Here is a 26,474-nt window from a genome sequence, read left to right as displayed (position 1 = left end):
TGGAGAAGCCGACTTCTCACCTTGTTGAACAGCTTAAAGCTAGCCTGAAGTTTAACCTAAGACAAGTCATCTATTTTAAACAGTTATATATATAATCAAACATATTCAAGAAAACAAGTTACACTTTTCATTGTTAGTGAGAATAGCACTTTAAAATTTTACTGAACAAGGCTATTTTCTGAACTTCTAAGATTTTGAAGGCTAATATAAACCAACTTTGTAACTGGATTAATTTCTGTGAATTAACACTGAAAGTGATTTGTCTTTCTTCGTAACACTTCAGAAACCCAGAAGACTTATTTTGCTTCCTGCTATTAACTGTCAGCTCTAGATGGCTTGAAGTATAGAGGGAAGCCAGAAAAGCCATCTGTTAGGAAGAATGAGAAAGCCTAGTTGTTTTACTCATTTCCTGGGCAAAATGAAGACTGAAAGGTTTTCAGTGAGAAAACTGCTTAGACTGCACTAAGCCAGATGTATACAGGGAATTCAAAAGGATTAAATGAAACAGAATTTTCTTAGTTCAGTATAAAATAGTTGTACGGCAAATATGAAGAAAGCACTTGGTCCCTTTAAGCAGATAATATCTAAGGTTTTTTTTACTTTTGCAAAGTAAAATTTACAAATCCCAGGCTTGCTTTTCCAAATGAACTCACATTATGAATAATGGGATACTAAAAAAAAAAAAAAAAGTCAAATGTTAGCAGTATCGTTACAAATAGATGCCTTCTGCTTTTAGGAGAAGCAGGATATATAGTGCTGGAAAAACCCAGTCACTATGTAAGTTTTGAATCTGAGAAGGAGAATTCTTAAATAATGCATTAGTATAGCACATCAAATTACATTAGATTTCATAAGAAAAGTTCAGGACTACTGAACTGTGGGCATATTGAACTTTTTCTTTACAAATGGAAACCTCTTTGTCCACATTATAATATAGCCAAACACATTTCTAACACTTTCTGCTTTTTTTATCTTATCTCGAAACAGGCCATTACTGATGGGAAGGCTGAAACCCATTGCAGCAGTAAACTGAGTGTCATTTGCCTATTTAAAAAAACAACCTTTAACAAATGTACCTGAGGTCACTACTCCAGCATAAACCCCAAAATAATTATTGTAGTGCCTCTAGCCATAGTTCAGTTATGATAATGGAGAAGTAGATTACGTGCATTTTATATACATGTATAAAATACATGTGTATATATATAAATATGTATGTATAAGTCTAATATAATTATATTAATATACATAATATACGTAAGTATACATGTATCCCTGTACACAGGACCTACTTGGATGATACTGGCAGAAACAGCTTTCTGGACTCCTCAGTTTAAATCACTGAGTAGCCAGACTATTCAGCTCTCACCTTTGAAATACATTACACAACTGCCTTACTTTCCTGCTGAGTAATTCAGCAGCTCTTCTGCTATTCTTTTTCCCTCCAATTATACTGTTCAGCTACATTACACGGTATCTGAAGCAGTCTCCTCGATGTTGGGTGTTCAGATGAACAATTAGTTATATTGCTTGCAAAAGACCTTCCCAAATTTAGAGAAATCAAGCTTTGAGCTGCCAAGTCCCTGACACCCACCATGCAGTTTTCCCCAGAAGAGAGGATTAAAGTTACCAGACTGAACTGCAGGCTTGTAACAGCTCATATCTAGATTTCCAGGCCTACAACAAGGACTCCACTAGATTTTTCCCTTCTTGAAGTGACAGTTTCTCTGGCACCCAAACACACTGCTGTGCTTCCTCAACTGGAAACAAATGAACAAAGAATCCAGATAGTCTGGTGAAAGGCTTATGGAAAAAAATAATTTCCACAGGCCCTTCCTGAGATACATTCTTTCTTTGCTATGAATCATGACAGCTTTTCCCAGTAAAGGCCTCTCCTTTACCTATTCTCTGAATTACTGCCTTCCCTCCAGCATACACAAACCATCCATCTGGAGCTCTCCCACACTGCCTTCCTTTAAAAGACTACTTCCATTTCTGTGACATAATATCCCTTGCAGAGCTCTCAAAGGGCTAGAAGCAAGACAGTCATCTCTTTGGAACTGTCTTAAAACACATCTATTTTTCTCTGCAAACTCAGGGGTTTGGTTTTTTTAAGAATGTCAAAGAGTTCCAGTGTGAAAATCCCTTTTTCCACAGTGACAAAAGCATTTCACAAACTCTGCTGCCATAAAGTGTCTCCTTACTGATCTGTGTGCATCACAGATTATGTTTGAATATGGATTCCCAGACACAGAGCAGAAAAGACTAACTAGAAGGCTTCAAGATTTCTGACATAACCTTTCTAAACCCAGCACAAGTCCCCACTGCTAAAGCTGAGGCAAATATCTTTGCTTAGCTCAGAAAAAAATTGTTCAGCATTATCCAGCAATTATTTACACATTGGAAGTCTTGCATTTTCAGCATTCTTTTAAGGGAGAATACTTCTTTTCAACACTGAGTTTTTCTGCTTTTCCCTAAAATAACCTCAATTTGTATTTATCATCATATAGCATTCAAAATTGGGAAGAGTACAGATGAGATCTTACAACAAGCACAACACCAAGTAGAGCAGAATAATTACCTCCTGTGCCTCACATCTGATGCTTGTGTTACTATTACCCAGAACAGGTTTTGTTTTGGTATCACTGGGCTTTAACTCTTAGTGATCTGCTGTAATACCCAGAACAGTCAGCACAGAACTACTTCAATCCCTGACAAGCTGATGCCCCTTACACTCAAATACATTTTTCCCTTGCAAATTTTACAGGGCCAAGCTGTTCTACCATCCAGACTATTAATGAAAACATTGAATAAATTTGTAAACTTGATCACTGTACTGTGCTTTACCAGGAACAAGGAAATACTTCCTAAATTTCCAATTTAGAACATCGTGTAGGGAAAATTCTCCAATTCGTTGTTCTTTAGCTTTAGTATGTTAAAGAATCTGAAATCAAAGAAAACTAGAAAACCTTAGCAAAAAAAAGAAAAAAAAAAACTTTAAATAGACTTTAGATCAGACAGTAGTTCAGAGGTCAACATCAGCGAGTTCTGAACAACTGTTCATAAGCAAGTTAACTTTACCTCAATCAGTCAGACAAGTCAGTAGTAAACACTTGATGCATTACAGAGGTAATGCGAGATTAGCTTCACGTTGCTTTATCTACTAAGATAAAATCACATTTACAAATACTTACAGTTTTACATTTTCTCTAGGGCTGTTATAGGTAGCTTTTTAACCACAATAGCATGAAATCCTACAAACCAATGTTTTTAAACTACATTAAAAATTATTCAGAGGAATTTTATGTCAGTATTTTCTTACTTCGGAGCTAGAACTGCCATTATTGTCTAAAGTTAAAACAGTCAAAAAATATATTTGTATGGGTGTGAGAGCAGTTTTACCTCAGCATTACTTCAGAAGTTTTTGTATTTATAAAAGAAATGAAAAACATTTAGGAAAGCTCCCCCCGCCTATTCCACAGTTAATTTTGGGGCTTTTTATTGATCCAGTCTTGAATAATGTTTGCTTATTTGGTAACAATATCAGGCAAAAACATGAGCAAGTGTCATTCTGCATTCCAATATCAATCATTCAATAAAGTTTTGCAATATATACATTTTATCCAGCTTCTGACATTAAAGGTCATCATGCCAATGAAAATTTTTAACAATACAATAAAATCCTTCAAATATAAATGCTTATGAATGTAATTCAAGAGACCAGACAATTTAATTTTCTGAAATTTATATCACTCATGTCCATAATAATTTTACATTTCACACTTCATGCTCTCAAATGTTACCCTAGAGAAGACTAAATCTTTTTGTCACATATACTATTAAAGACACTAGCCAGGTTTATAGAGTTACAGAAGACTATAGTAAGATGTAAAATTTAGTAGTAATAAGTTATGACATTTGCTGACTAAGACATTGTTCAGTCTACCCTAATGTTTGAGCCACTCAAATACAGTAAGTATTTGGAGGCTATATACTACCCATTTCAAATACTTACAGTGCAAAGTAAGAGACAATTTTTTCCTGAGCATTTAGGAAATGAAAATCCTTTATCTTTCATTACAGTCCATTTAAAACATACTCCTCACATACCTAGGCTTGTCAAGACTGTACAATTAAGACAGGCAAAAGTTCGTAGATATCAGAGCCCAATCAGGAATCAAAAGGGTTACTGAACATCTCTAAAATTTGTCCCTGTTTTTCAAGTTTAAGGATATACTAGGATTTTGACTTTTAGCAAAAAATTCAGAAACTACATTTTTCCCATTGACCAAACATTCCAAAATGTACAAACCACATGCCTTCCAAAACAGAGAAACAGCTGCTATTTAAACAAATTGCAATACATATTTCAACTTACTATTCTGTAGTTAATGTAATGCCCAGTGAGCTGTGCCTCCAACAGACATAAGAGAATAAAACTTTTAGGAATGTGTTTTGGGCATTTTGTAAGGAAGCTGGATTCCTTACAAGTTCATCCTTTTCTCAGTAGCTACAGACCATGAGTTTCTAATTCAATCTTCTCTTCTGTTTGCAATATATCAGGCTCTACTGGAGGAACCGGTGGTCTGAGTATAATCTCTGGACCTCCACCATAGATTGACTGAAGAAAATTCCATGTTTCTTCTGATATTTGTCCAGAATCTGCACCTGAAAATTTTTAAAATTTAATTACTATTTAGAATGATTCTTTAATGATTTAAGTCCAAAACAGATACAAAAAGGAAAAAAAAAAATCCAGATTAAAATTTAAAACTGTTAGAATTCAGATCCAAATTTAACACCATAACCTTCATTTTTGCTTTATCTGGCACCAGCTGCCAAACCCAATTACCTATTTTGTGTTAGTTTCCTATTTCTTGATTCTTACAGCTACCTGCTCTAAAGTATGCAGTACTTGCAGAAAACATACGAAAATTCTGTGATAAACATCTTATCTAGTATCTACCCATCAAGCTGACAGCCAGTAGCTCTTGGTACTCAGGAAACAGATTCATATTATTGTAAGGACATGCAGTCACATCAATTACACAGTAAAGTTCAAGGACTCAAAATTCTTGTTTTATTAGAGAAATTAATATGGATAGTAAAGAACAAAAGTATGAGAAGCACAGTGAAATTCCCAGAGAGAAAGGACTATTATTAGGATTATAACAGCTCCAGCAATGCTCCTGTAGCACTGATGGGTCAGCCTGATTTCATTCACAGATTCAAGTCTTTACTTATGATTCCATGGCTCTGGCTGGAGGTCTGTCTCCTGTCTCATGTCAGCATCCAACAAGCATTTCTGATTTTCCACAACTTTTTACAGTGGCAAAGACACGATGCATCTCCCCTCTAGGTTTCAATACAAGGATCCTGTCCGACTGAGTGATTTCCTCACACAGAGAGGTCACAATTTTCTGTTCTACCAGAATAAGCCTCCTCTTCTTTCAGCAAATCAAAACCCGGCCTGACAGAAAGTTTCTCCTGATGTCCTTACTAGAGATTGTTAATCTGTCTTTTTAAACCTTGTTTCAGCACCTTCACACTTTAAAAAAAAGGAAATCAGCACTATAAGCAGGGACTTCTCCCCCTGCCTCCTGTATTTTTCTGTCCTCATCACCTGCTGCAGTGGTGCTCTACTGTTATACTTTACCTATGAGAAGTTTCTAAAAGGGAAAGGTAAAAAGAGCTGCACTTCTGTTTACCTACAGTAACTCAACTATGCAAAGCTTCATCCAGAAGTCATCATGCAGATTCCATGCCAGTACTAATGATGTTGTGCCCTCAGTTTTACCCCTTTACATTTAGGGTCTCAAGACACAACTCCAACTCTGCAGGCACAGGAGTAGGTAGATCTTCACTCCCTTATCCAGACTGCAGCCAGTCAGGTTCAACTGAACAGGCACAGTGAACTCAGGCACTGGAATCAGGACCACTGGATCACTGAAATATGTAGTACTGGACACTACTAAGTGCTGTTCCCACCTCTTACAACTTACAAGACAGATTTTTCACATCCTATTCACCTTATTTCTACCCAAGTTCTAATTTCTACCAATGTAGCTGAAAGGAAACCAACAACTGGCTAATTTGCTACCAATTACTGCTTCTAAAGTGATTTTTTTTATTTTAACAGGCTTTATACCCTGTACTTGAATTCTATCATCAGCACTTAAATCATTAAAATGCACTAAAAAACCCCTGAGTGCCAAAACTCATTGTTTTTAAAATAAACTCTTGGCATTCTAGAATTGGTGAGGTTTTTGGTATGTTTATAGGTGCATCCAGTGTATGCTAAGGCATTAAGCTAAACTGGGAAAAAATCCAGTTAAATAAAGTGTTGATCCTACTGATACAAATTCATCTTTTAGGCTGAGCTGCAATGAATTTAAAAGCTTCCTAGAAAGTCTAAAGACTTCATAAAGTGAGTCATATAAGAATGTTTTCCTCTGTACCTATGAATTCCAAATAAATGGCATCTAGCATTTAACTCTGAAGAATAATGAAGAAATCTTTATCTTTGCAAAAACTTCTCTAATGTTCAATGCACAGTATCAAATGACTTGCACAAAAATGAGCAACAGATTTTATTTACAGTGGTTTTCTCCCTCAGTGAGTAGATGTTTTTCTATTCAAATTAGGTCTCAAGATTCAACTAACTAAATTCAGATATAGAACAGTCTCCCAATTTTGTTAGGAAAACCCCCATCAAACAAACTGATACAAAGCCAAAGCACACTTTCACCATTGTCAAGTTACTCTGCACCTCCTACACTCTCAACTGCTCTTGGATTAGTCTATTACAAATACTAATTCTTCATTTTAAGAATAAAATGATTCCCCAAAAATGGGCACAACACAGATTCATTAGAAACTGCCATTCATTTTATGGTAACAATAAATAAATCTTAAAAAATCATACATTTTCCAAACTTCAGCAAATGCGCAAGGGACACAAAGCTGCAGCAATATTGGACACCTACCTTGTTTTAGCACAGCATTGCCACATTTTGTTACTGCAATCTTAGCATTATCAATGGGGCCAGGAGGATCTAGTGCAACAGAAAAATTATTAAAATTGGGAGAGCTGAAAACAAACAGCAGGTTGGAGGTTCTATTTCCAAAGGGGAGGAAAAACAGCTCATTTGTTTACTGCTTGTTCTTGTACTGCTTAACAGTACATTCTAAGTTGTTAAAAGCTAATCACATTTTAAATTAGGAGCAAGTTTTCCAAAGCATTCATGATTACAGTTAAGTCTTCAAGCAACATAAAACACAAATTAATCCTAATTCTTACCCTTACCAAAGTTGTCCTAGGGCAGACCCTGACAAGACTGTAGAACATTTTATCAGTTTCCATTTTAAACCTTTAGAGGCATCTGAAGTCAGCTAAACTGACAACAGTACAGTTGTTACTGAGCTATCTGAGCTTAGATTTGAAGAGGTCACCTTTCCTCCAGAAGCGGCAGCACCATTTCTCATCTATCAACAAAGTCCATCCCCCCTTGTATTTAGATCCAACTTTCCTGCTGCTGCCGACAGCAAACATCCTGCAAACAAGCAACATTCTCCCCAACACTATCCCATTATCCCACTGCTGTGAATTATTTTGCTATGTTCTGTATCCTGGATGTATTTTTAACCTCTAAGACCTGTGTCTGTCTTAGATGTTTAAAAGCTTTTGTTGTCTTTGCTATCTGTCCTTCCTACAATCTTCTACCAAAGCAGAAACAAACAATACAACAAAAGATTACCTATATTTTGAAATGGAACACAACTTACCACTGTCTTTACCCTTTACAAATCCTTCCCATTCTCTGAACCAATGCATGCTGATGCAGTAAAATGTTGATGGAGATTCTTCTTCTTGGAATGCTCTATTTAGCTACAAGGAAAAAAAAAAATCTGTGTTTTTCTGCCCTTTTATTCCTTTAAACTACTGAATTCTTTGAACCACTGTAAGTAATAACACTGTAACATTACACTGTAACAGAACAGTTTCAGGAACCGCTGACCATAAAACCAGTAAATACCTGGTGAATACCTAAGATGAGATTCTGATGGAGTGGTAACCTTCATATTAAAAGCTGATTTACTATTTAGTTGAGAAATTACTTATACTTCCTGAAAACAGCAACAAGTTCTTCTTAAGCACAAGTGCCTACTCATCAAACACTAATAGATAATTACTGTGAAGGTTGAACTTTTAAGTAGCAAAAAATGCAGAGACCTTACTTTTGTAAACTAAACTAGTGTTCTGAAAATTTTTTTCCATACTTTTATGGAAAGTTCTTTATATGATGAACTGTATCTTCATCCATGTTTGTTTTTCCTCAAGTATTTTGAGCAGATGGCAGTACAATTGCAAGCAAGGCACAGGGAACTAATACATTGGGACTTTTCACGATTCACGGATCTTTTTACAACATTATGAAGAAACAAGCAAAAAGTCACTTAAACCTTTAAACCATTATCTTTTTAGCTCTGTAATAATACAGCTACACTTCCCCTTTGAAGTCATAAACCTGAAGCATCAACACAACTTAAGGTTTCATACAGAGTAAGTGTTGCAATCATTCCCTAAAGCCATCTTTATAGAGGACAACAGAATTTTCTGTGTGCTAACCAGTAACCATACTTGCACAACAGTGCTCCTATAATCACTGCTTTTACTGGAAAGATACTGACTGCTAAAGCAAATGGGGTTGACTCAACGGCATTAATAATAATTACTAACCAATGGTAATCCAGAGTAATGAAAATTCTTAAAAATTTCAAAAAAACACAGAAAAGCTGACAATCTCTGAAGTGTGATTAAAGGACAAACAGAACTGAAAAAACAGAGTCAGTTCTATTTTTCTTCCTTTAATGAGTTGGGGTAGCAAGAATGGGACTCCAATGTCTCTGCATTTATTTTCACTGAAAACTTCAAAACACACTTTTGGTTTAAGAACTTCAAAATCATTGCCACTAGTTATTTACCTTCAGGCTCAAGCACATAATTCTCTAACCCAGGGAAAATACAGTAGTAGTTCCTTGATATAAATTTTACAGATGCATTGCAATATTAACATATTTACTTCACAATGAATTACTTACATTTATGTTACTAATGACCCTTTTAAAAAATTAGACCTAATGATTATCATTAAATTTTTCTTGGCTCAGTATTACTGCACTTAAACCTTATCAGACTGCATAGAACAGACCACTGGCAGTGTATAAAGAACAGCTGCTCACGTGGCTGTTTCCAAACTATAAAAAATTCAAGAAACACATTCAAAATTTTCTCTAAGTACATTTTAATATAAGCAGTTATCTGGGATTTCACAAGAACATTACTGCTGCCATTAGGAGAGATGGGGTGGTATATAGGGATAGAGGTATTTAATGAAGTCCATTTGTTACAGGAATCCCTTGTGCAATTCTAGCAATCCCTTGGGTCTAGTCATGAGTGTCTGGCGTTGGCCAGTAGCAGAATGGATAAGTGTTTTCTTTTTTACCCGTATAAACATTTCCAATTCATTTTTCCTTCTTTTTTCAATTCTTTCAGACTCTATTTGGCAGGTGTGACAAACATACAGATGGTTGACAGCTGGTCCTCCTCCGTATCTGCAGTAAAAGTAAAAAAACCCAAACAATCAGCCTTGTGGAAAATATCATGTAAATAGACCATGCACCTGTAGATGGGACAAATGTCAGTATGAACAGAAGGCTGACACATGGCAGTCACAGTGACCCCAAAAAGCCATAGGTTATCTTCCTAGTAATATTCTGTTCTCCATCCTAAGACCATCTTGCAATTTCTGACTGCCTCATGCCAGTACAAACCATCTCAAACTCAGCTGCATCATTGACTTCAGAAGGAGTTACTATGGTTAGAACATGTCAGTGAGTGTTGTTATATATACACCAGGTGTGATTCTGCCAAAGGCCCTTAACAAACAGCCTATGGAAATTCCAGCCAGTTCTGTTTTAAACATGTTTCTCCATCCCACTGCAGACTCTTCATCAGCTTTGCTATCTCCCTGACCCCAGCCTCTGAACTAATTTATTGGGGTTTTTTCTTAATAGGTTATTCTTGACCCTTCCCTCATGTCTTCCTTGTGTGAAACTATCCGTGGAAGTCTGCAGAGGCACTGCTCCTGAGAAGGGTATTTTTGCATACAGAAAATGGATAGTGGAAGAAAAATCCAGTACATATAGGAAAAGGGAAATAAACTGGAAATAGCATTGTGTTTATTTTTCACTTGTGTGCACCAAAACTTTAAAATATCAGTAAAAACTTCCCAAACCCTTAGACGTGTTGTTTAGGTGGCAGGAAATTAACAGCTAAAAATATTTAATGCAAGTGCAATACAGAGTGTTGAAAGCCATCAGCAAATCTCTGCTGCAGCTTTTTGTTACTTTAGAATAAGGCATAGCTTGTAAGAATTCCTCCTTTGTAAGCAAGCACTCAAACCTGACTGACATTAAAGTGTGGGGCAGTAACACAGAACACTCAGATTAAAGTTATTTTGAAGCAGTACTGGCAGCTGAGGCTATGGATTCAAAGCCAACATAAAAGAAAAGCTGTCTCCAGCCAACAAGAGAACAGGAAGCTGATACAGAGAGCTCTTTCAAAAAACCTCTGCAAAGCATACTTTTGCTGACCTACTTTGTGTTATTTCATACATACCATACATGTTTATTGGTTTAATATTGAAGTACTACCCCAATAACACACTACTCTATGGAGTCTTTTACTTTGCACAAGAAAATGATATAAATTGGCTGTTTGCAGTCTCTTCAGTCAGCTGTGTGCCCAGAGGGCTGTCTTTTTCCTGAGCCACTAATTCGAAAGTCTGATGTCGCTGCTTGGCTCCCAAACTGTGTCACTGGATTTTTTTCCAATTACAGTTCAAAACTTACCTGCTGTACAGATTATCCCATATATTTTGAGGTAGCATTACAACGAGGTCCTCTATGAAGTTAGCTTTGTGTGGAGGAACTCCTGCAGAAGGAATAAAAACAAATAAAACCCCCAAACAATAAAAAAAACGCTTGTGAATTTTAGGGAGGGGAGGAGACTATGTTAGAAGTTCCTAAATAAATAAAAAAAAGAACCTTTCAATGAATTCAGAGAAATTTTATGGAGTAAGTTTTACATAGGTATAATCTATCACTGTATTTAGAGACACCACTGATTTTAGTCTTCTGTGAGGCTGTAAAGCTCATAAAAAGCAGAAGGAAACTAACTATATGAATGGCTAAAATAAAGGTCTGGAATCCATTTTACATAATGATTTCAAAAAGCTTCTTAAGGTACACAGTTAGAATGTTGGGATGATTAAATATCTTAATTATGCACAGAAATACTAACAAACTGTCTATTCCAAATTCACTTATTTCCTGCAGACCTTTCAGAATTACTTCAAACAACGTGAATACCTGAAAGCAGAGAAATTTTGAGGAAGGCAGAAAGGGAGGGGCTGGCAGAATTATCAGTGTTGAGTTGAAACACATGGTAAACAACAGTGGACTATGCAGGGATTCTTGGGTAAAGGGAAAATTGAGCACTTGGGCACTCATACATCAACAGTCATCTGCTGCAGCCCTGCAGAGGGAAAGTCAAAGGGCTCACAGGTACCCTGCAAATGGCTACAGGGGCACAATCATCCTGTGTTAACCGCCTGGCTCAGCAACAGGGGCAGCACCTCCATCTTCCAATCTAATGCAATGGTATTTCTCATTAGAAAATAGGTACTACATAGTAATGATTTCTTGGAATGTTAGCACTCAAATATGGGTATTTCCCCAAATGTGTTTTGCTTACTGTAATGCTCTTATTTTTCTAACATATAGCTTCCAAAGAAGCTTTCAAATCTTCTCACTGCTTATAGCCTCAAGCTGAGAAAAACATTTCAATTTGCAGATGAAAGTATTAAGGATGATGATCCAGTGGCAGGATTTTTTCACATGTGAATATACACATTTAAGAAGCAAGCAGATTAGAGAAACTGTTCCTCTTTGAGAATCAAGAAAATATATAAACAAATTCAAATGTGCAAAGAAAAAAAAAGGATAACTTCACACAGTATTATTTCTAATTAGTCAGCTACTAAAATAAGAAAGAATTTACTTAGAAGTTATAATTTACCAAAGAAGTCATAATACAAATTTAGAATAGTCAAACTGCTTTAATTAAGACAAGTATACACCACTGTTATAGCAAGAAGTTGACAAATTATTTTTAAATGATTCACAGTTAAAGTCTCACCTCCATGCATACAGAGAAAGTCATTATTTGAAATTGGTCCTGGCTCTGCAAATGTCTTGAATTTATTTAACCACTGCCTGGAAACATAGAACTGCAGAAGACTTGGTTCCATCATATTCAGTAGCCCTGATATCCTCCGTCTCTCTCTCTGTGCTTCTTCACTGCTCTTTCTATTACAGAAATAGAAATCATTAAACAAACACAGGTCCCTGTGTACAGTGCAGGTAACTTACTTTGTGAAAAGAAAACTCTGCCTTCAAGTAAATTACCTGGGCCTTGTCTGTACTTGCCAGTTTACACAGCCTAAGAAAGCAAACAGCTGGGCTGCAAGACAGAAGCCAACTGTGCTGCAGAGGTGGTGCAGCATCAAGGGCTGTGCCCACCTGCTCAGCTCCTCTCGGCAGAGCTTGAGATAAAGCCCTGCAAGCTGCACTCCTTGGCCACGTGTTCCTGGTTTACCTTCACAAGGAGGGTTACACAGTAAGCAGATCAAGCAATTCCCCTACTTTTCCTATATCCTCCTACTTTTCTCACTGTAAACTGGAAGTTACTCTGCTCTTGCATTTTAGAATAGAATCTCTCTTCTCCAAGCCAGTAGTTGTCTTCTGTGGATATATTCTTTTTTAAAGCCATATTTTATTAATACTGTTCTTTTATTTTCATTTTTATTTTTATTTATTTTATTATTCTTTATTTATTTAAATATGTTAACCCACAATCAAACACAAAGCGTTCTTTCTTGGCAATACAGCATGACTTCCAAATTCCTTTTAAACAGCCTACTAAGTGAGACCCATGGGCTCAGCCTAAACAGTGGCAGGTGGGAGTGCTCCTAATGAAAGTTAAAACATTCGCAGAACATATCTCGTTTTTTATGCAACTCTGACACAACATATTTTGCAGCCAACTTTTAGTGGAAATTTGATCTTAGTACCAGAAATCTAAAATCTGAACACTGAGTTGCTTTTATTATCTCAAGCACAGAAGTTCCCTAGACTGAAGATGATAACAACATGACTTCTCTCACCTTTCATTTCAATTTTCAGGAAGGGAATAGCATATGAATAACATTAAATTAAATGTATAATAAAATGGATAATATAATGGATTAAATTACAACACAGTCAAACCTCTGTTGTCCTGCATCCCATCTGATAAAAACTTTGGACAATTCCAGTTAGAGCTCTAACAGTTAAAAACCTTCTGTGTGAAAAACCTCCCTGTGTGCAGAATTCCCTTCCTCTGTTTGAAAATAAGGCGGCTTGTTCTTAACCGTTGCTTTAAGTTCTCTTACTATACAGATTTCATTTTCATTTTAATAAAACACTTTAGCTCTGACAGAGCAAGTGTTAAGGACATAACTGAAGGATTAAGTTTTTCTTCAGCACAGGCTTTTCTCCTTGGTCAAATTCTTCCATTAAAATTCTCATAGAATAATTCTGAAAGCTGCCCAACTGCTTAAAAAGTTATTCACATACATGACTTAGAGGAGTATGATTGTACTTCTAATGTCTTACCTGTAGAAGAGAACATAAGCTTCTGCATTTTGCACTGTGGATTCTGATACTTCTGTGACACTCTGGTCATCAAATTCATACCACAAATTATTTAAATTGTTGCGACAATAAGCTATGTAATGGCCACCTAGGGGGCAGGGAGCAAGAGTTATCAAAGTGTCTAGAACTGCCCATTTTACTCTTCAACACACGAAAAGGAAGTCAGTCCTAATAAAATAACCCCCCCTCAAGCCTTAAATGGGAGACACAGAATCATTAGTAGATATGACTTTGAAATTAACCTCTGCCAAATTCAACATCAGCTTTTTCTCCGAGTTTCTATTAGCTAGCGGTAAGTTGAACATTACTTTCAGCACATTCCTGCACTCTTCAAGCAGCATACTGTTTAATACAGTCCTGAACCATGACATTTGTCTCAACAGCTTACCTTCATCAGCCCCCACAACAAACTCTTATCAAATCTTCGTATGCTTTATAATAGAAAGTAGCATAGATATGGAACAGCTACATGATATCAAAACCATAACTAACTGTGTTTCAAAGATTACTCATAATATATTTTAAATCATTACTATTTTAAAATATATATTTAACTGCTATTAAGTAAATAACCAAATATCTGCTAAACTGATTATGTGAAGCACCATTTAGAAAACACTAAAATAAAAAGGAAAAAAACCCAAACAATGGATACTTTAAGTTTGAGAAGTATGAGGGGGTAACTTCTATAAAAATCTATGAAGTTTCTGGCTTAAAATGTTTATTTCTCCTCTTTTCCAAATCTTTTAAATATTGAAATATCTAGGCAGAAATTACCTCGACATGTAGCAATAAGATGTTTATTCAGCTATTCATCACTACCCACAAATAGGAGTTACCACCTGTTTTGGGGTTAAATGGCAGTGATCATCCAAGAGAACATATTAAAAAAAAAATGACTGACATCTTTGTGGTGCTTTGTAAACAGTTTCCAAAAATTAAGGTATACAAAGCATTGACATGAACAGCAGAGGTATAGAGCAGCTGATCAACTAACTGGTCATCTGCTGGCAATGTTATTTGTACATTTATGTTGTTCAATAGTTTTCTTACTTAATATTCTTGGACCTGTTCACTTTTTTCCATCTTCAATTTTATTTAGGTATTCCATATAATTTCACAGACGTATCAATTCTTTCAAAGCAAGCCTTAAATCTTCTGGGTCAAGGTAAAAAAATCACAGCATTCATCTTCCACATTCTAATTACCATTGTTTATCTATTTACCCTTCAGTATATAGTTTTCATCCTTGAAGATAAGTGCAGAGATCAAACAACCAAGCTCATACTCACTGCTGGCAGTTCCGTGGTGGCAGATGACAGACAGGAGATCGTAAGTCACGATTTGAGCTGGACTGTCCTTCGCAAGGAAAGGCTGAAGGTCAAGGCCTTCCAAGGGAAAGGACACGTGGGTTCCAATTTTTGTGGAAAACATGAGTTCATGTCTAAATCTCTTGAGATGAATGCACAGAATCTGTAAGAAGGATCAACAGATTCAGTCAAGAACTACACATGCTATTTGATATTAAATACCTAAACTGTGTGTGCCATCTTTTCCTTTTACAATCCCAAAAAGAACAGTTTTCCCTATGACCTGAAGCATATTCACAAGCTCAGTGTTTTAATCAGCTGTGGCTACTAACATTGATGCAGCACTGAAAAAATGTACCTTTTCTCTTTCTCAATTGCACAATCTTTTAATGAGCAACATTAATTTTCTCCCTGATTATAGAAGATATCAAAGACTCATGCTTTGAAGTGAAAGACTGCATTACTTTTTAAATCTAAATGACAAATGTTACTCATAGAAAAGCTTTCCAGTCAGGCTGTGGTGTTTAATTCTGTGGCTTACAATATAAACAGTAGTATATATATAATAACACAGAATAGGAATGTTGCTACTGTCTGCAGAACAACAATAATAATATAGGGAAATCCCTTTCCTGTACTTGGCATGTACAAGATTCATTTTCTTACAGGGTGAACAACCACATCGCTCACATTCTTAAACAAACGCCACTATGAAGGTAGACTTTCATCACACAGCATTACAGACACAACTTAATCCATGCAACTCATTAGTCTTACCACATTCCTAATTATGCAGAACAACTGCTTTAAAGTACATATTGTAACAATACCTCAGGAAATTTTTGCACTTTGCAGAATTTCACTCCATTTCTTAACCTAGGCAAGGGAAAAACCAAACCAAAACAACCAATAATTTATTCTGAAAAGGTTTTATTTTATCGTTTCTAGATCAGCAAAAGCCTAAGCTGAACGTTGCATTAGTAAACCCAAAATATTTCTGGCATGTAGACTAGACACGGAGTAGCCAAAATGATACAAACAATGATGGTTCATAAGACAAGACAATCCGTACTGCTGAAAACCTCAAAACAGCAAGTACAATCAAGTCCCAACTAGCTTACTGGTTTCTCTTAACACAGAGGAAAGAACTTGAAGCTTCATGAGAGCTGATAATCCAGCAAGAGACAAAAAAGAAATGAACTAAGTTTACTTCTAAAAAATTACCTACAGCACATACAAGAAGAAATATAACATTCCTGTACCATAAAAGGCTTTAAGCAGTCTTCAGACCACTTCTGTTTCTTGATTCTTCAGTATTTAAAGCCACAGTTTGTTTATTTAACATACCTCAGTGACCTACTGCGTATCAGGGGAAAGCTGCTAGCATTAGAGAGGGCTAAGAGCTTTTATTCTGTCAAACAAAACCAACTTACATCTAAATTGTAAGGGCATGAGAAAGAACTAAGCACATGTGGTAGGGTAAGCTGATGCTTCCTGACCCCTGCACCTTGGGAATATTGAATTTCTGACAGTCAGAACACAGGGTCATATCAAAAGATGACCGGTATTGGGACATACCCAACAGAAATAAATGTCTCTAACAGAACCAGTAAAACCTCAAATTAAGACGAAGTAAAACAAAGGTAAAAGCCAGCTTACTTTTTACACCTTCCACAGCTGTACATGTTATCACCTGCAAACATCAGGGAGACAAAAACCAGCCATTATTCTCTAAATCTGAACAGTTATTCTTTAAGTGTGTACACTTGATAGAAAGAAGTTTCAAGGGAATTTATCTTTAGGTTGCATTCAATATTTAACAGTCATAATAGTGTTGACATAGCAACTACAGGAAAGGTTCTTAGGTTTTATGCCTTCAACTGTGAAGCAATGCAGTATAATCTGAAGAGACAATGCTATATAATTTAAAAGGGAAATAATTTACTATGTCCAAATTGAGGTTATGAGAATGAATATTAATATAGTGGCTTTGAATTTTTTATGAGCCTTCAGTTGATACAATTTGACTAAACTAAATTCAGACTGACATGACATTTCTAAAGCAGCTTTCACAGGCATTTATCTCAAATACTCAGTTGAATGAGAAGCTTACCTTTCTGAAAAGAATGATCCCAAAAGAACAAGAATTGACTGTATAACACTTTACCAGGTGGCCTCTGCTTAACTGCAGTAAGCTAAGAAGATATCAATCATCTTATTGTGACAGGAGGAAAAACAGCACAGAAGAAAGATGTTCAGGTAATTAACCTCTTACCCTTGAGCTCATCTCGGGCGAAAAAGGCAGCAAGACAATCTTGTAAGGTTACAACTGGACCCCAAAACCAGCTAGGAACACATGAGACAACAAACCTGAAACATCATTGACAGAAAAGAAAGAAAACCAACAAATGTTCTGCCAGAAGAGCAGAAACTAGAATTTCAAAATTGATAATTAAATCAAACAAGATAAATATTATTTACCTTTTGAAGTATTCCATAAAAAAGGCTATCCATCCCTGAGGGGCATATGCTTCTCCACATGACCCTGCCTTGACTAGAGATGTCTGATGACTTGCAGAATGGAGTTTAGCAAGATCTTCCTTACCTGGAATAGGCAAGGACAGATCCTGAAAGGTCTCCAGGGTTACAGACAGCTAAGAAGAAAATAAATGAAACACAATGGAGTTAAGCTTGAAGAAAAACAGCAATTAAACTGAATTCTGTGAAGTTCACTAGTAAATGCCAGGTCACTGCATAACTGAAAATTCCACTAGGTAGGAAACTAACTATTAAAAAGTACATTAATAAGAACTCATTTTCTTAAAAAAGGGAACCAAAAAATAACATTTTAGAATGAACTTGGACATTGTTATCACTGAAACATTTTTTTAGGTCATTATTATTTGTCTTCATAACAGTCATACAAAGCACTGTGATCTTTGCCACAGGCTGTGTTACATAAAATAGTTTCAGAAAGCTTTGTTTCCACAGTATTTTACTCTGACATTATCTTGACTTGCTGCAAGGGAGACCCATCTGTGCATTTGCTTGCTCCTGTGCTTCATTTAGTGATCGCATAGTCACAGAGTCAAACATCCAACACATTTTAGAAATTCTTGCTTGTTTTTTGAACTTGATCACCAGATTACCCTAAGGTCCCTGTATACTTAGAACTAAATCAAGAGAAGTATTAAAGGCGTGCAAATACACCAGGGTTAGGTTTAAGCCTTATGTACAGAAAGCTGTCCCCACTGTAAAGATTTGGATATCCAGTATTTGATACTATTGCTTTTAAACTAAAGCAATCTACTAGATATATTTAGGTAACTGACTTTTTTTTAAATGATGTGCTGTTCCAAAAAATTCTCTGAGCAAATAGTACAGAAAAAAAAACAAAAACTCTTCCTTCCTATGTTGCATCTCCTCTTGCAGTAGAAGACAACTTCAGAAACCAGTTCATGATTCATATCATTGCAGAAGTTAGGGTCTTTACTTGGATTTTTTGAAAGACCTTAATTTTATTAGTCTCAATCCATCTAGTAAGACAGTTACAGCCCTCTATTAGATCACTGTCTTATCTTTTCTTTAAAGCATTAGGTACCTGAGAACTTAGGACAGTAGCATGTGTCCATTAGGAAATTTCAGAATGTTATTAAAAACTAATGGGACCTAAATGAAGTTGAAGAGCAAGCTTCTTTCTACATCCTTGTTTTAAGCCAATTCTCAAAGTGTTTTCCAGCTCTGAGTAAATATTCAGCTCAATGAATACAAGCTATTCTAAACACCAAGTGCTGATAGGAGCCACTATTACAATCTGAGAGAACAAGCGTGAAAACAAGTACTCCCAACCTTCTGAGGAAATCTGCCACAAAAGAATATAAAGTTACCAGAGAATGACTATATTCATAGAGCGGTAAGAAAAGAACATGTTAAAGCCAGAACTTTCTCTTCTTACCCGATCACAAGTCAAGCACTGGACTGAACTTATTATAGTCCCATCAAATATATCGGAGATAACACTCCTGTACTTCTTGCGCTTCTTCCTTTTTGGTGATGACACCGTTGAAACTATAAAGTGACAAAAACAAAATGCTGTAGAGTAAGGCCAAGTACAGTGGGTTCTGACTGCACTTGAGCTTTGTGTAATATAATTAGAAGTCTCTTAGGTTCAGAGTTAAATTATGAGCCAAGCCCTGTTTTCTATTTACTAAATATTTCTGAGGAATTGCAAGATCACATTACTGCCAGTAATTACAGGCAAATCATGTGGGTTCCTCAAGCAGCTGGGGACAGCCACCAGAAACGTTGGCCTCTGTAAGTAAAACTCAAACTGCCAGTCTTGAAATCTACAGCATATTGCTACATGATGGATTTCTCTTGGTAGGAATCCCCCAAGGTATAAAAAGGAACATTCTATTTGACACTTATTTTGTTCAGATCTTCCTGGGAAGTTTAAACCATGCTGGGCTGAAGAGCTCACACACAAGGTTACTGTATCACAACACTGATGACAGAGGATTAAAGCAGACTAAAGGCAGGAGTCCAGCCTAACAGCAGCTTATTAAAAAAACCCCACTTCTCTCAACCTGTCCTTGGGCATGACAAGCACCAGTGACCGAGTACCTCTTCTGACAGACTCACTTCAGGTTGTCTAAAACCCTCCTGCAATGGTGAAGCCAAAACTGGAGACAGTAGTACAGATGCAGTGTCAAAGCTGCTGAACAAACGAACCAAGGAGGTCAAAGATTTAAGTCCATTAAATCACTGTCATGCAACACCAATGCTAAAGCATTAAAAAAAGATAACATGAATGTTCAGAACTTATCTGGATAGGCTACTGAATGAAACAGGATCACAATATTAGAGTTTTATTAGTTTTTGGTTTGGTGCAATGCCTTAAAAGTATGCTCTGAAAGACAAGCTTTGCCTCAAGTAGTCTACTGTGAAACAAATCAGGGAAAAAAATTATATATTGTTCCTTGTGCCCTAAAGCAGCACTGTCTTATATGTAAAGGCAGTAAAGGTCTAAATATTTCCGATGCTCATAAATGCATCGTGCTGCAGTGCTAAAACAAATACTCTGCACTGCAGGGACATTAACAACCCTAAAGCAGACAGCATTTACAGGTCTATCTACAGTACCATTATACATGGCTCCTTAAACCTTAGCTGACTAAAATGGTGACTTACTGAACTTCTGCTGAAGAACCAATGAGTTTATTCCCTGGAGAGCATTACCTTTGGGAGTACTAACTTCTTAAAACTTTCTCTTCTATCCAAACCAGTGCAATTGATAAAATTGTTTAAAAATGATACTCTGTCTTCCCAAAATAGAGGCAAATACCATTCATGCTTCAAAAGAATCAGAAGATGACAGAAATACAGGGAATAATCTCGCATGTCCAGCTTACATAACACTCTCTCTCCCCACCAGAGACAGGGCTAAAATCCCCTTAGGAACAACACAAGACATAAGAAACACAATGAACACTGTAATACTGAGTAATTTAGTACCAGGAAGGAGAAAATAAAGGGCCTCTACCTTTTTTGTGGACTTGTGCCAGCGAGGAGCATGATGGGAATGATTTTGGAGGGCTGTTTGATAAGCGCGTGTTCATCCCTTCAACTGATGATGGTGTTTGGGCCACAGACATGTCATTCATGTGAACATCATTGATGTATTCTGCAATTGAGATTTGCACAAGTTCTGTGAAAAAAATTACTGCAGAATGAACAGACACAATGGTCATGTAACTTATTTAACCACACTGTCAGTGCACTGGACATTTAGGAATGTAGCACCACTTCAGTTCCTTTTAAATTAAGAAAAAAACAAAAAAACCCCCACTCTTCTGGTTATCTGAAACCTTACCCACTACAAATAGTTAGCTTGTCAAGGGAATTAAAATTGAATTCAGAACACCTAAACTGAGAAAATTAACTAAGTAGGGACATTGTTTACAAGTAAAATCACCTACCATATTTGACCTATACCTCTACTGTATTCTACAACTCATTTCCACTCCCACAGATATTCTGACTAAGAGTTTGACTATATCAATTGCACTTTAGCAATGCGTTACCTGAGAATCTGCTGTGTATCTGTACTTTGACAGTTCCTTGGTTATTTAAAAATTCAGTGGTCTCTGAAGCAGTGTTTGTGTCTTTTTCCAGGTCTTCCATAGAACTTGTTCGTTTAAGTTTGTTGCTTGACATTTTTTCTTTCTGCCAGTCTTTGGATGTGACTGAGTTATCATCATCCTGAATTAACATGGTTGTTTCTGCAGGATCCTCTAAGACAGGTTTGAAAATTGTCTCATTTTCTGTTTTATCACAGTTACCACAGGATTCACAGGGCTGAAAGCTTAAGTCTGACTGGCTCTTATCTTCTTCCATACTCTCTTCAACACTCATAGGTTGGGCATCTTCCAGTTCTACAACTGGTTCTTTAAGTTCCTCATGAAGCAAATCCATTAGACAACGCAAAAATTCTTGTGCGTCCTAGAATTTAAAACAAGTTTTACCACATTATTCTATTTTATCTGGAAGATATTCATACCAGAAAAGACAGAGATAACTAAAATGAAAGCTGGCTCTTAAAGAAGAATAAAGAAAGTTCCTCTGTCCCAGGTCTAATGTTCAAAATGTCTTTCATTTCCAGACCATGTAAGTTTCCTGCATACATTTCTTGCATATCACAAGTAATCTTATCATACAAGTTTCCTCCAAAACACTCCAACTCCCAAAATAAATTACTTGACCAACACCTGCAAAAATGCTGCCATAGCTTATTGGAACGATAAATGTAACACAAACAAGTACCAGCAGTGTGGTCAGACCCCAGCTCTCCTTGTAACTGAACATTCTAGAGATAGTTCTTATAAACTTTATCTAGAAAATCAACCAGAGCCTTGCCTTCACTGGGTATGAAGCACTTTATGAAAAAGTACTATGATGTTACTTAGCCTGTCTTTCCAATGCACCACACCACCAACAATACTACAATTCTTCTAAAGCCTCAACAAGATTTCCCAAATGTGTTCCCACAAAGAACTGTAAAGTATTACTAGAAGTCTAATGTGTGTTTGGAAACATCCTAAAAGCCACCAAATTCCATCAATCAGCACAGCTGCCTGGTCCTTGGCAACAGAAAGTATCCAATAAAGCAGGCATGCGAGAAAACAAAAGCCTCTTGTTGGCAGCTACTACCGCTTTTATTTTCTTCTGTTTTCCTTTTTGTATTCTTTTGGTTGATAATAGTAATTTTTGCTGCTCAACATTCCCATCCATCATAGCAATTACTTATTAAGCTCAAAACTGCTGACTACAAAACATTTCTTTTATTAAAAATTGCAGCTTACAGAACTGAGTTTGGATTTGGGTAAAGAAAAAACCCCCAGTATGCCTACTTGCTGGCAATCCTTTCACAAAAAACCAAAATTACCAAAAACATCAAGACACAGATTAAGAGATAAACATTCTTCATTGATCAATGTAATTTTCTCCCTGAAGATTGGACATGGCTGCCCAACTTGTAAGACTGGGCACTAGAAGAGTGTTGGTTAGGAAAGCCCCGATGTGTTTTAATTGTTGCCATGAAGCCTGCTGAAGATACAACTATGATCCAGGCCTAACCAAAAAAGGTTCTAGTTAAGGGTTGCTCTGCAGGGAAAAAGATGTTTTATTCAGTGTACAAAGCTGCAAGTACTAAGTTTCCATACAGTTTCTTTTTGGTTATCAAGGCTGAATTTCTGCTTTTCCAGAAATCTAGGTGGCACTTTAGAAATTCATGAGCAGATCCCAGAACATTAAGATTAGTATTTAAACACTGACCTTACAGCTCCATATAGCAATTGAACATTAAAACAAGTCCTAATCCTTCATTCCACAAATACGACACATAACGGAAACAGCAAAATTCCTTTCAATAAATGCAGATTCCCAGAAGATACTAGTAAGCTTTTCTAATCACAAGGTTTAAATTTTTCACCTAGCCCTAAAGCTTTTAATGAAGTGCTCCACACTGTATGAATGCACCACGATATTTTATGAAGCAGCAACTGAAGAATGCCTTTGCTATATAATAATCCCTGCCTGTTGATCTAGCTCCCAGCATGTGGTTCCCATAACACACAAACGGTGGGGGGTTTTTTTCCAAGATACTAAATGGAAACTGCATACTATGTCTTTTTTAAAAAACATCATTGGCAGACAAATATGTTAAAAATCTGTTATATTCTTTTTTATTTTTGAACTTCTTTATTTTGTTTTCTGGGACTGCTCAAACAGTTCACACAAAGGAGTAGTTCAGATATTACTTAAATTTTCCTGAAAGAAAAGGATTTATTCTAAATTGAAGACCTTTTGAGAATTTGATATAAATAAATCTAAGTCATTACTTAACTACTGATTATTCCATTTCAGATGATCTATATTCAAGTCCTATTAACTAAAGTTTATGCTACATTTACTTTAAACAAGTATAGGAAGTAAGGTGTCTTAAGCATTAGATTTCTAATTAAGAGATAACTTTATGGCTTAGGCAGATTTAAAAGACATCAGAAAGTTTTACCTGTTGAGAGTAGCCTCGAAACATTGGATTAACAGTTTTAATTCCTTGAAATAGACCAGTAGGAACAACAGATCCAGGCCTAAAAAAAAAAGTTTTAAATATATAAACACTGAAAAAGAAAGCATTTAAATGGATTTTTTTTTATGTTTACTGGGATCATACCATTACCTGTAACTGAACACCAATAATACTAATCTTAACAAAACATAATATTAGCACTGAATTATTAACTACAGGATGTTTAAAACCTGTCACCCAACTGAAACAGTGACTGTATCACACCTTTTATGGCACATTTCTTGTCAGACAATTAGATGACATATCAGACATACTCTTGGCACTGTGCACAATTACAGTTTCTTTACCTTTGTATTCATATTTTGAAGTATTTTCTTAGCTAGATGTTACACATATTCCATATAAGGAAATAAGAGAAACTGATAAAACATTAACATGGAACGAAGGACACAGAGAGAATAAAGCAGTTGAACATTTTAGACCTATTTCCAGCAAATATAAACATTTTTAAGAGCTTAATGCTTGCCACCTAATTTATTTCTTGTCCTATCTTTGGTATATATAAAAAGGAACAGGTTATAAGGAGTGCTTGAGTCTTGCAAGTCAGTCTTTCCTTCCTAACTTTTTTTTTTTTTTGAAGAGAAATTCTGTAGCATATGAAATAAAAATAAAAAACCTAGGACAGATCAATGTACCCCTCATGATTTTGGAATCTATTTATCACCATTTTATCACCAAAATGATTTAATACCTGCTTTTGTGCCAGAGTTCTGTCATCAGCTTGAGGTAACTTTTACAAATTGCAGGTTTCTTATCAGTTCGGGCTAAGCCTCCGCAGTCAAGAAAAAAGTGGGTCAAAGGTGGGCTGAATAAAAAGAAGAAAACAGTAATTTTTCCAGGTTGTTAAAATACAGGAGGAAATCTACAAATCCATACAGGATTATAACAGAAGAATAATGCTGTTCTATAACTGAACAATTCCACTTCCTATGTTAAATGCTGTGACCAAACGTTTCCTGGTAGGACAACTTCAGCACTACAGCCACGCTGCCCCTCAAACATGCTCTGACATTTCTCAAAGCACCAGAATTGTCTAATGGGAGTCAAATTCAAGGCAATTCCTACAAGGTGTCACAGAAGTACACATGTACCACTCCAGCAACAATCACCACCAGCCTAGTCCATAAACAGCACCCCGAACAAATCTTTTCTCTAGAATCCAACAGTGCCACAAGACGTGTGTAGGCAAATAATTTATACTTAAATGATTATTTCACGCAGTGTTTACTTCATGCAGTGTTTACTTCATGCAGTGCTGCCAACTCACATCCACTCTCCTCTCCTTTCAATCTCCTTTCTGAATTCACAACCCCCATACACGTTGGACCAATTTCTCTCCAAGAAAGGAGACATCCCAGCATACTTCCAAAATCTGGCATTTCACAACAGAATATTCTCCTCATGGTGCCCTGTCCACTTTCTTATCGTCCAGAGAGCTCTGCCTCAGTTCTCCTGTTTGTCATCCAAGAGCCTCAGCCAGGCCCTGCCCACCCTTGGCCTGTGGCTCACAGTGACTCTGTGTGACACCTGCTCAGGACCTGCCCCTGCCCCTCCAGCAGCAGGCAGCTTTCCAGCTGGGACACTGCTTCTGTCTCTTCTCCTACTGGACATTTCTCCTTCATGAACTTGTCTAGAATTCCCACAGATGACCTGGGATTTTGCATTCCATCCTTCCTAGCATGACTTAGCACAGAATGCTCCAGATACGTTATTTGTAACGACTGAATTCTGATCCCAATATCTCTTTTTTTTAATTAGGGTTTATTCTTACGCATTTCCTTTGCTTTCTTCTGTAGCAAAGGAAAAAATATACAAAGGCCAACCCACAAATCCAGTAGCTTTTTTTTTTATCTTCTTCTAATTTCTAAAACTGCATGGATTTTTATTTAGGAGGCATTAGAATGAAACAGGGAAAAAGCTGAGTGGCCCATATACCAAAATTAATTGTTTGCAGTATACAAGACTGAGATTCAACAAATATATATCCTCTTCCATGGTAGTGCATCTCTCCAAACTCCTTAAGTCCACCTGGAAAAAAATGCATGCATAAGCAAATATAAAATTGCATTAATTATCATTTTCCTTACCAGTTGGAAAGAGCTTGTAAAGCTGCATTCATGTAACAAGTGTTTCCAATATTTTTTAACCCTGTTAGACCTGAAAAACAGAATAAATACAAGTCTGTTAATCCAATAATTCCTTAAAAATACATACTAATCAAAATACTCATGGAACACTAGGGATACCGATTATAATGCAGAATTGCAACCAACAGAAACATAGGACTCCTAAAAGAATACCAATCTAACTGGAAGTAGTAATTAGGTGTGTTGATCTCGACTGACTAAAAAAAACGCTTCAGACAAGTGGATTGTATTTCATCCTACTAACTTTTCATGCTTTATGACACCTGCAAATTTTAATTTAAAATATGTTTATCGACACTGAAGTTTTACTTCAGCATAATGACTCACCCATTCAGTCGAACTGTTGCTATTCTGCCTTTGTAACTAATCACATTACCAAAAGCCTCAAGATTTCATTCTTCTGTCCCAAATTCATGCTAAACCAGATTACACTCAATATTCAAAACCTAATCAGCATGTGATTATCCCAGGCTAGTCCTGCAATTAGTCTTTTTCTCTTCAAATTATATACCTTTACTTTTATTAACAGGTTGCTCAATTTAGACTTTC

The 26,474-nt window shown here is 36.3% G+C and overlaps 1 protein-coding gene across 3 annotated transcripts in view; it reads right to left on the bottom strand.

Annotated features, from left to right (window-relative positions):
- Positions 1-3,482: 3,482 nt before the first annotated feature.
- The window catches only part of USP33 (ubiquitin specific peptidase 33), a 38,190-nt gene continuing 15,198 nt past the window's right edge, over positions 3,483-26,474 (bottom strand). Inside the window, exons 7-24 of one of the 3 annotated variants that reach the window (XM_066192612.1) lie at positions 25,866-25,935; positions 24,470-24,583; positions 23,701-23,779; positions 21,212-21,629; positions 20,671-20,811; positions 19,084-19,196; positions 17,610-17,782; positions 17,404-17,498; positions 16,788-16,821; positions 15,959-16,004; positions 15,111-15,291; positions 13,780-13,906; positions 12,263-12,432; positions 10,915-10,996; positions 9,507-9,615; positions 7,786-7,888; positions 6,987-7,055; positions 3,483-4,668 (exon numbers count right to left, since the gene is read on the bottom strand). In XM_066192612.1, coding sequence (XP_066048709.1) covers positions 4,511-4,668; positions 6,987-7,055; positions 7,786-7,888; positions 9,507-9,615; positions 10,915-10,996; positions 12,263-12,432; positions 13,780-13,906; positions 15,111-15,291; positions 15,959-16,004; positions 16,788-16,821; positions 17,404-17,498; positions 17,610-17,782; positions 19,084-19,196; positions 20,671-20,811; positions 21,212-21,629; positions 23,701-23,779; positions 24,470-24,583; positions 25,866-25,935 — 2,282 coding nt within the window. In that variant the 3' untranslated portion in view covers positions 3,483-4,510. Of the gene's footprint in view, positions 4,669-6,986; positions 7,056-7,785; positions 7,889-9,506; positions 9,616-10,914; positions 10,997-12,262; positions 12,433-13,779; positions 13,907-15,110; positions 15,292-15,958; positions 16,005-16,787; positions 16,822-17,403; positions 17,509-17,609; positions 17,783-19,083; positions 19,197-20,670; positions 20,812-21,211; positions 21,630-23,700; positions 23,780-24,469; positions 24,584-25,865; positions 25,936-26,474 lie in introns of all 3 variants that reach the window. The other 2 variants (XM_066192611.1, XM_066192613.1) reach the window with 2 other exon arrangements.

This window comes from Chamaea fasciata, unplaced genomic scaffold, assembly GCF_029207755.1.
Source record: "Chamaea fasciata isolate MVZ Bird 193981 ecotype frontalis unplaced genomic scaffold, bChaFas1.0.hap1 SCAF_10, whole genome shotgun sequence".
In the NCBI taxonomy this organism is placed as follows: domain Eukaryota; kingdom Metazoa; phylum Chordata; class Aves; order Passeriformes; family Sylviidae; genus Chamaea; species Chamaea fasciata.
The sequence above is the reverse complement of the archived record's forward strand: the minus strand, read 5'-3'. Positions and strand labels throughout refer to the sequence as shown.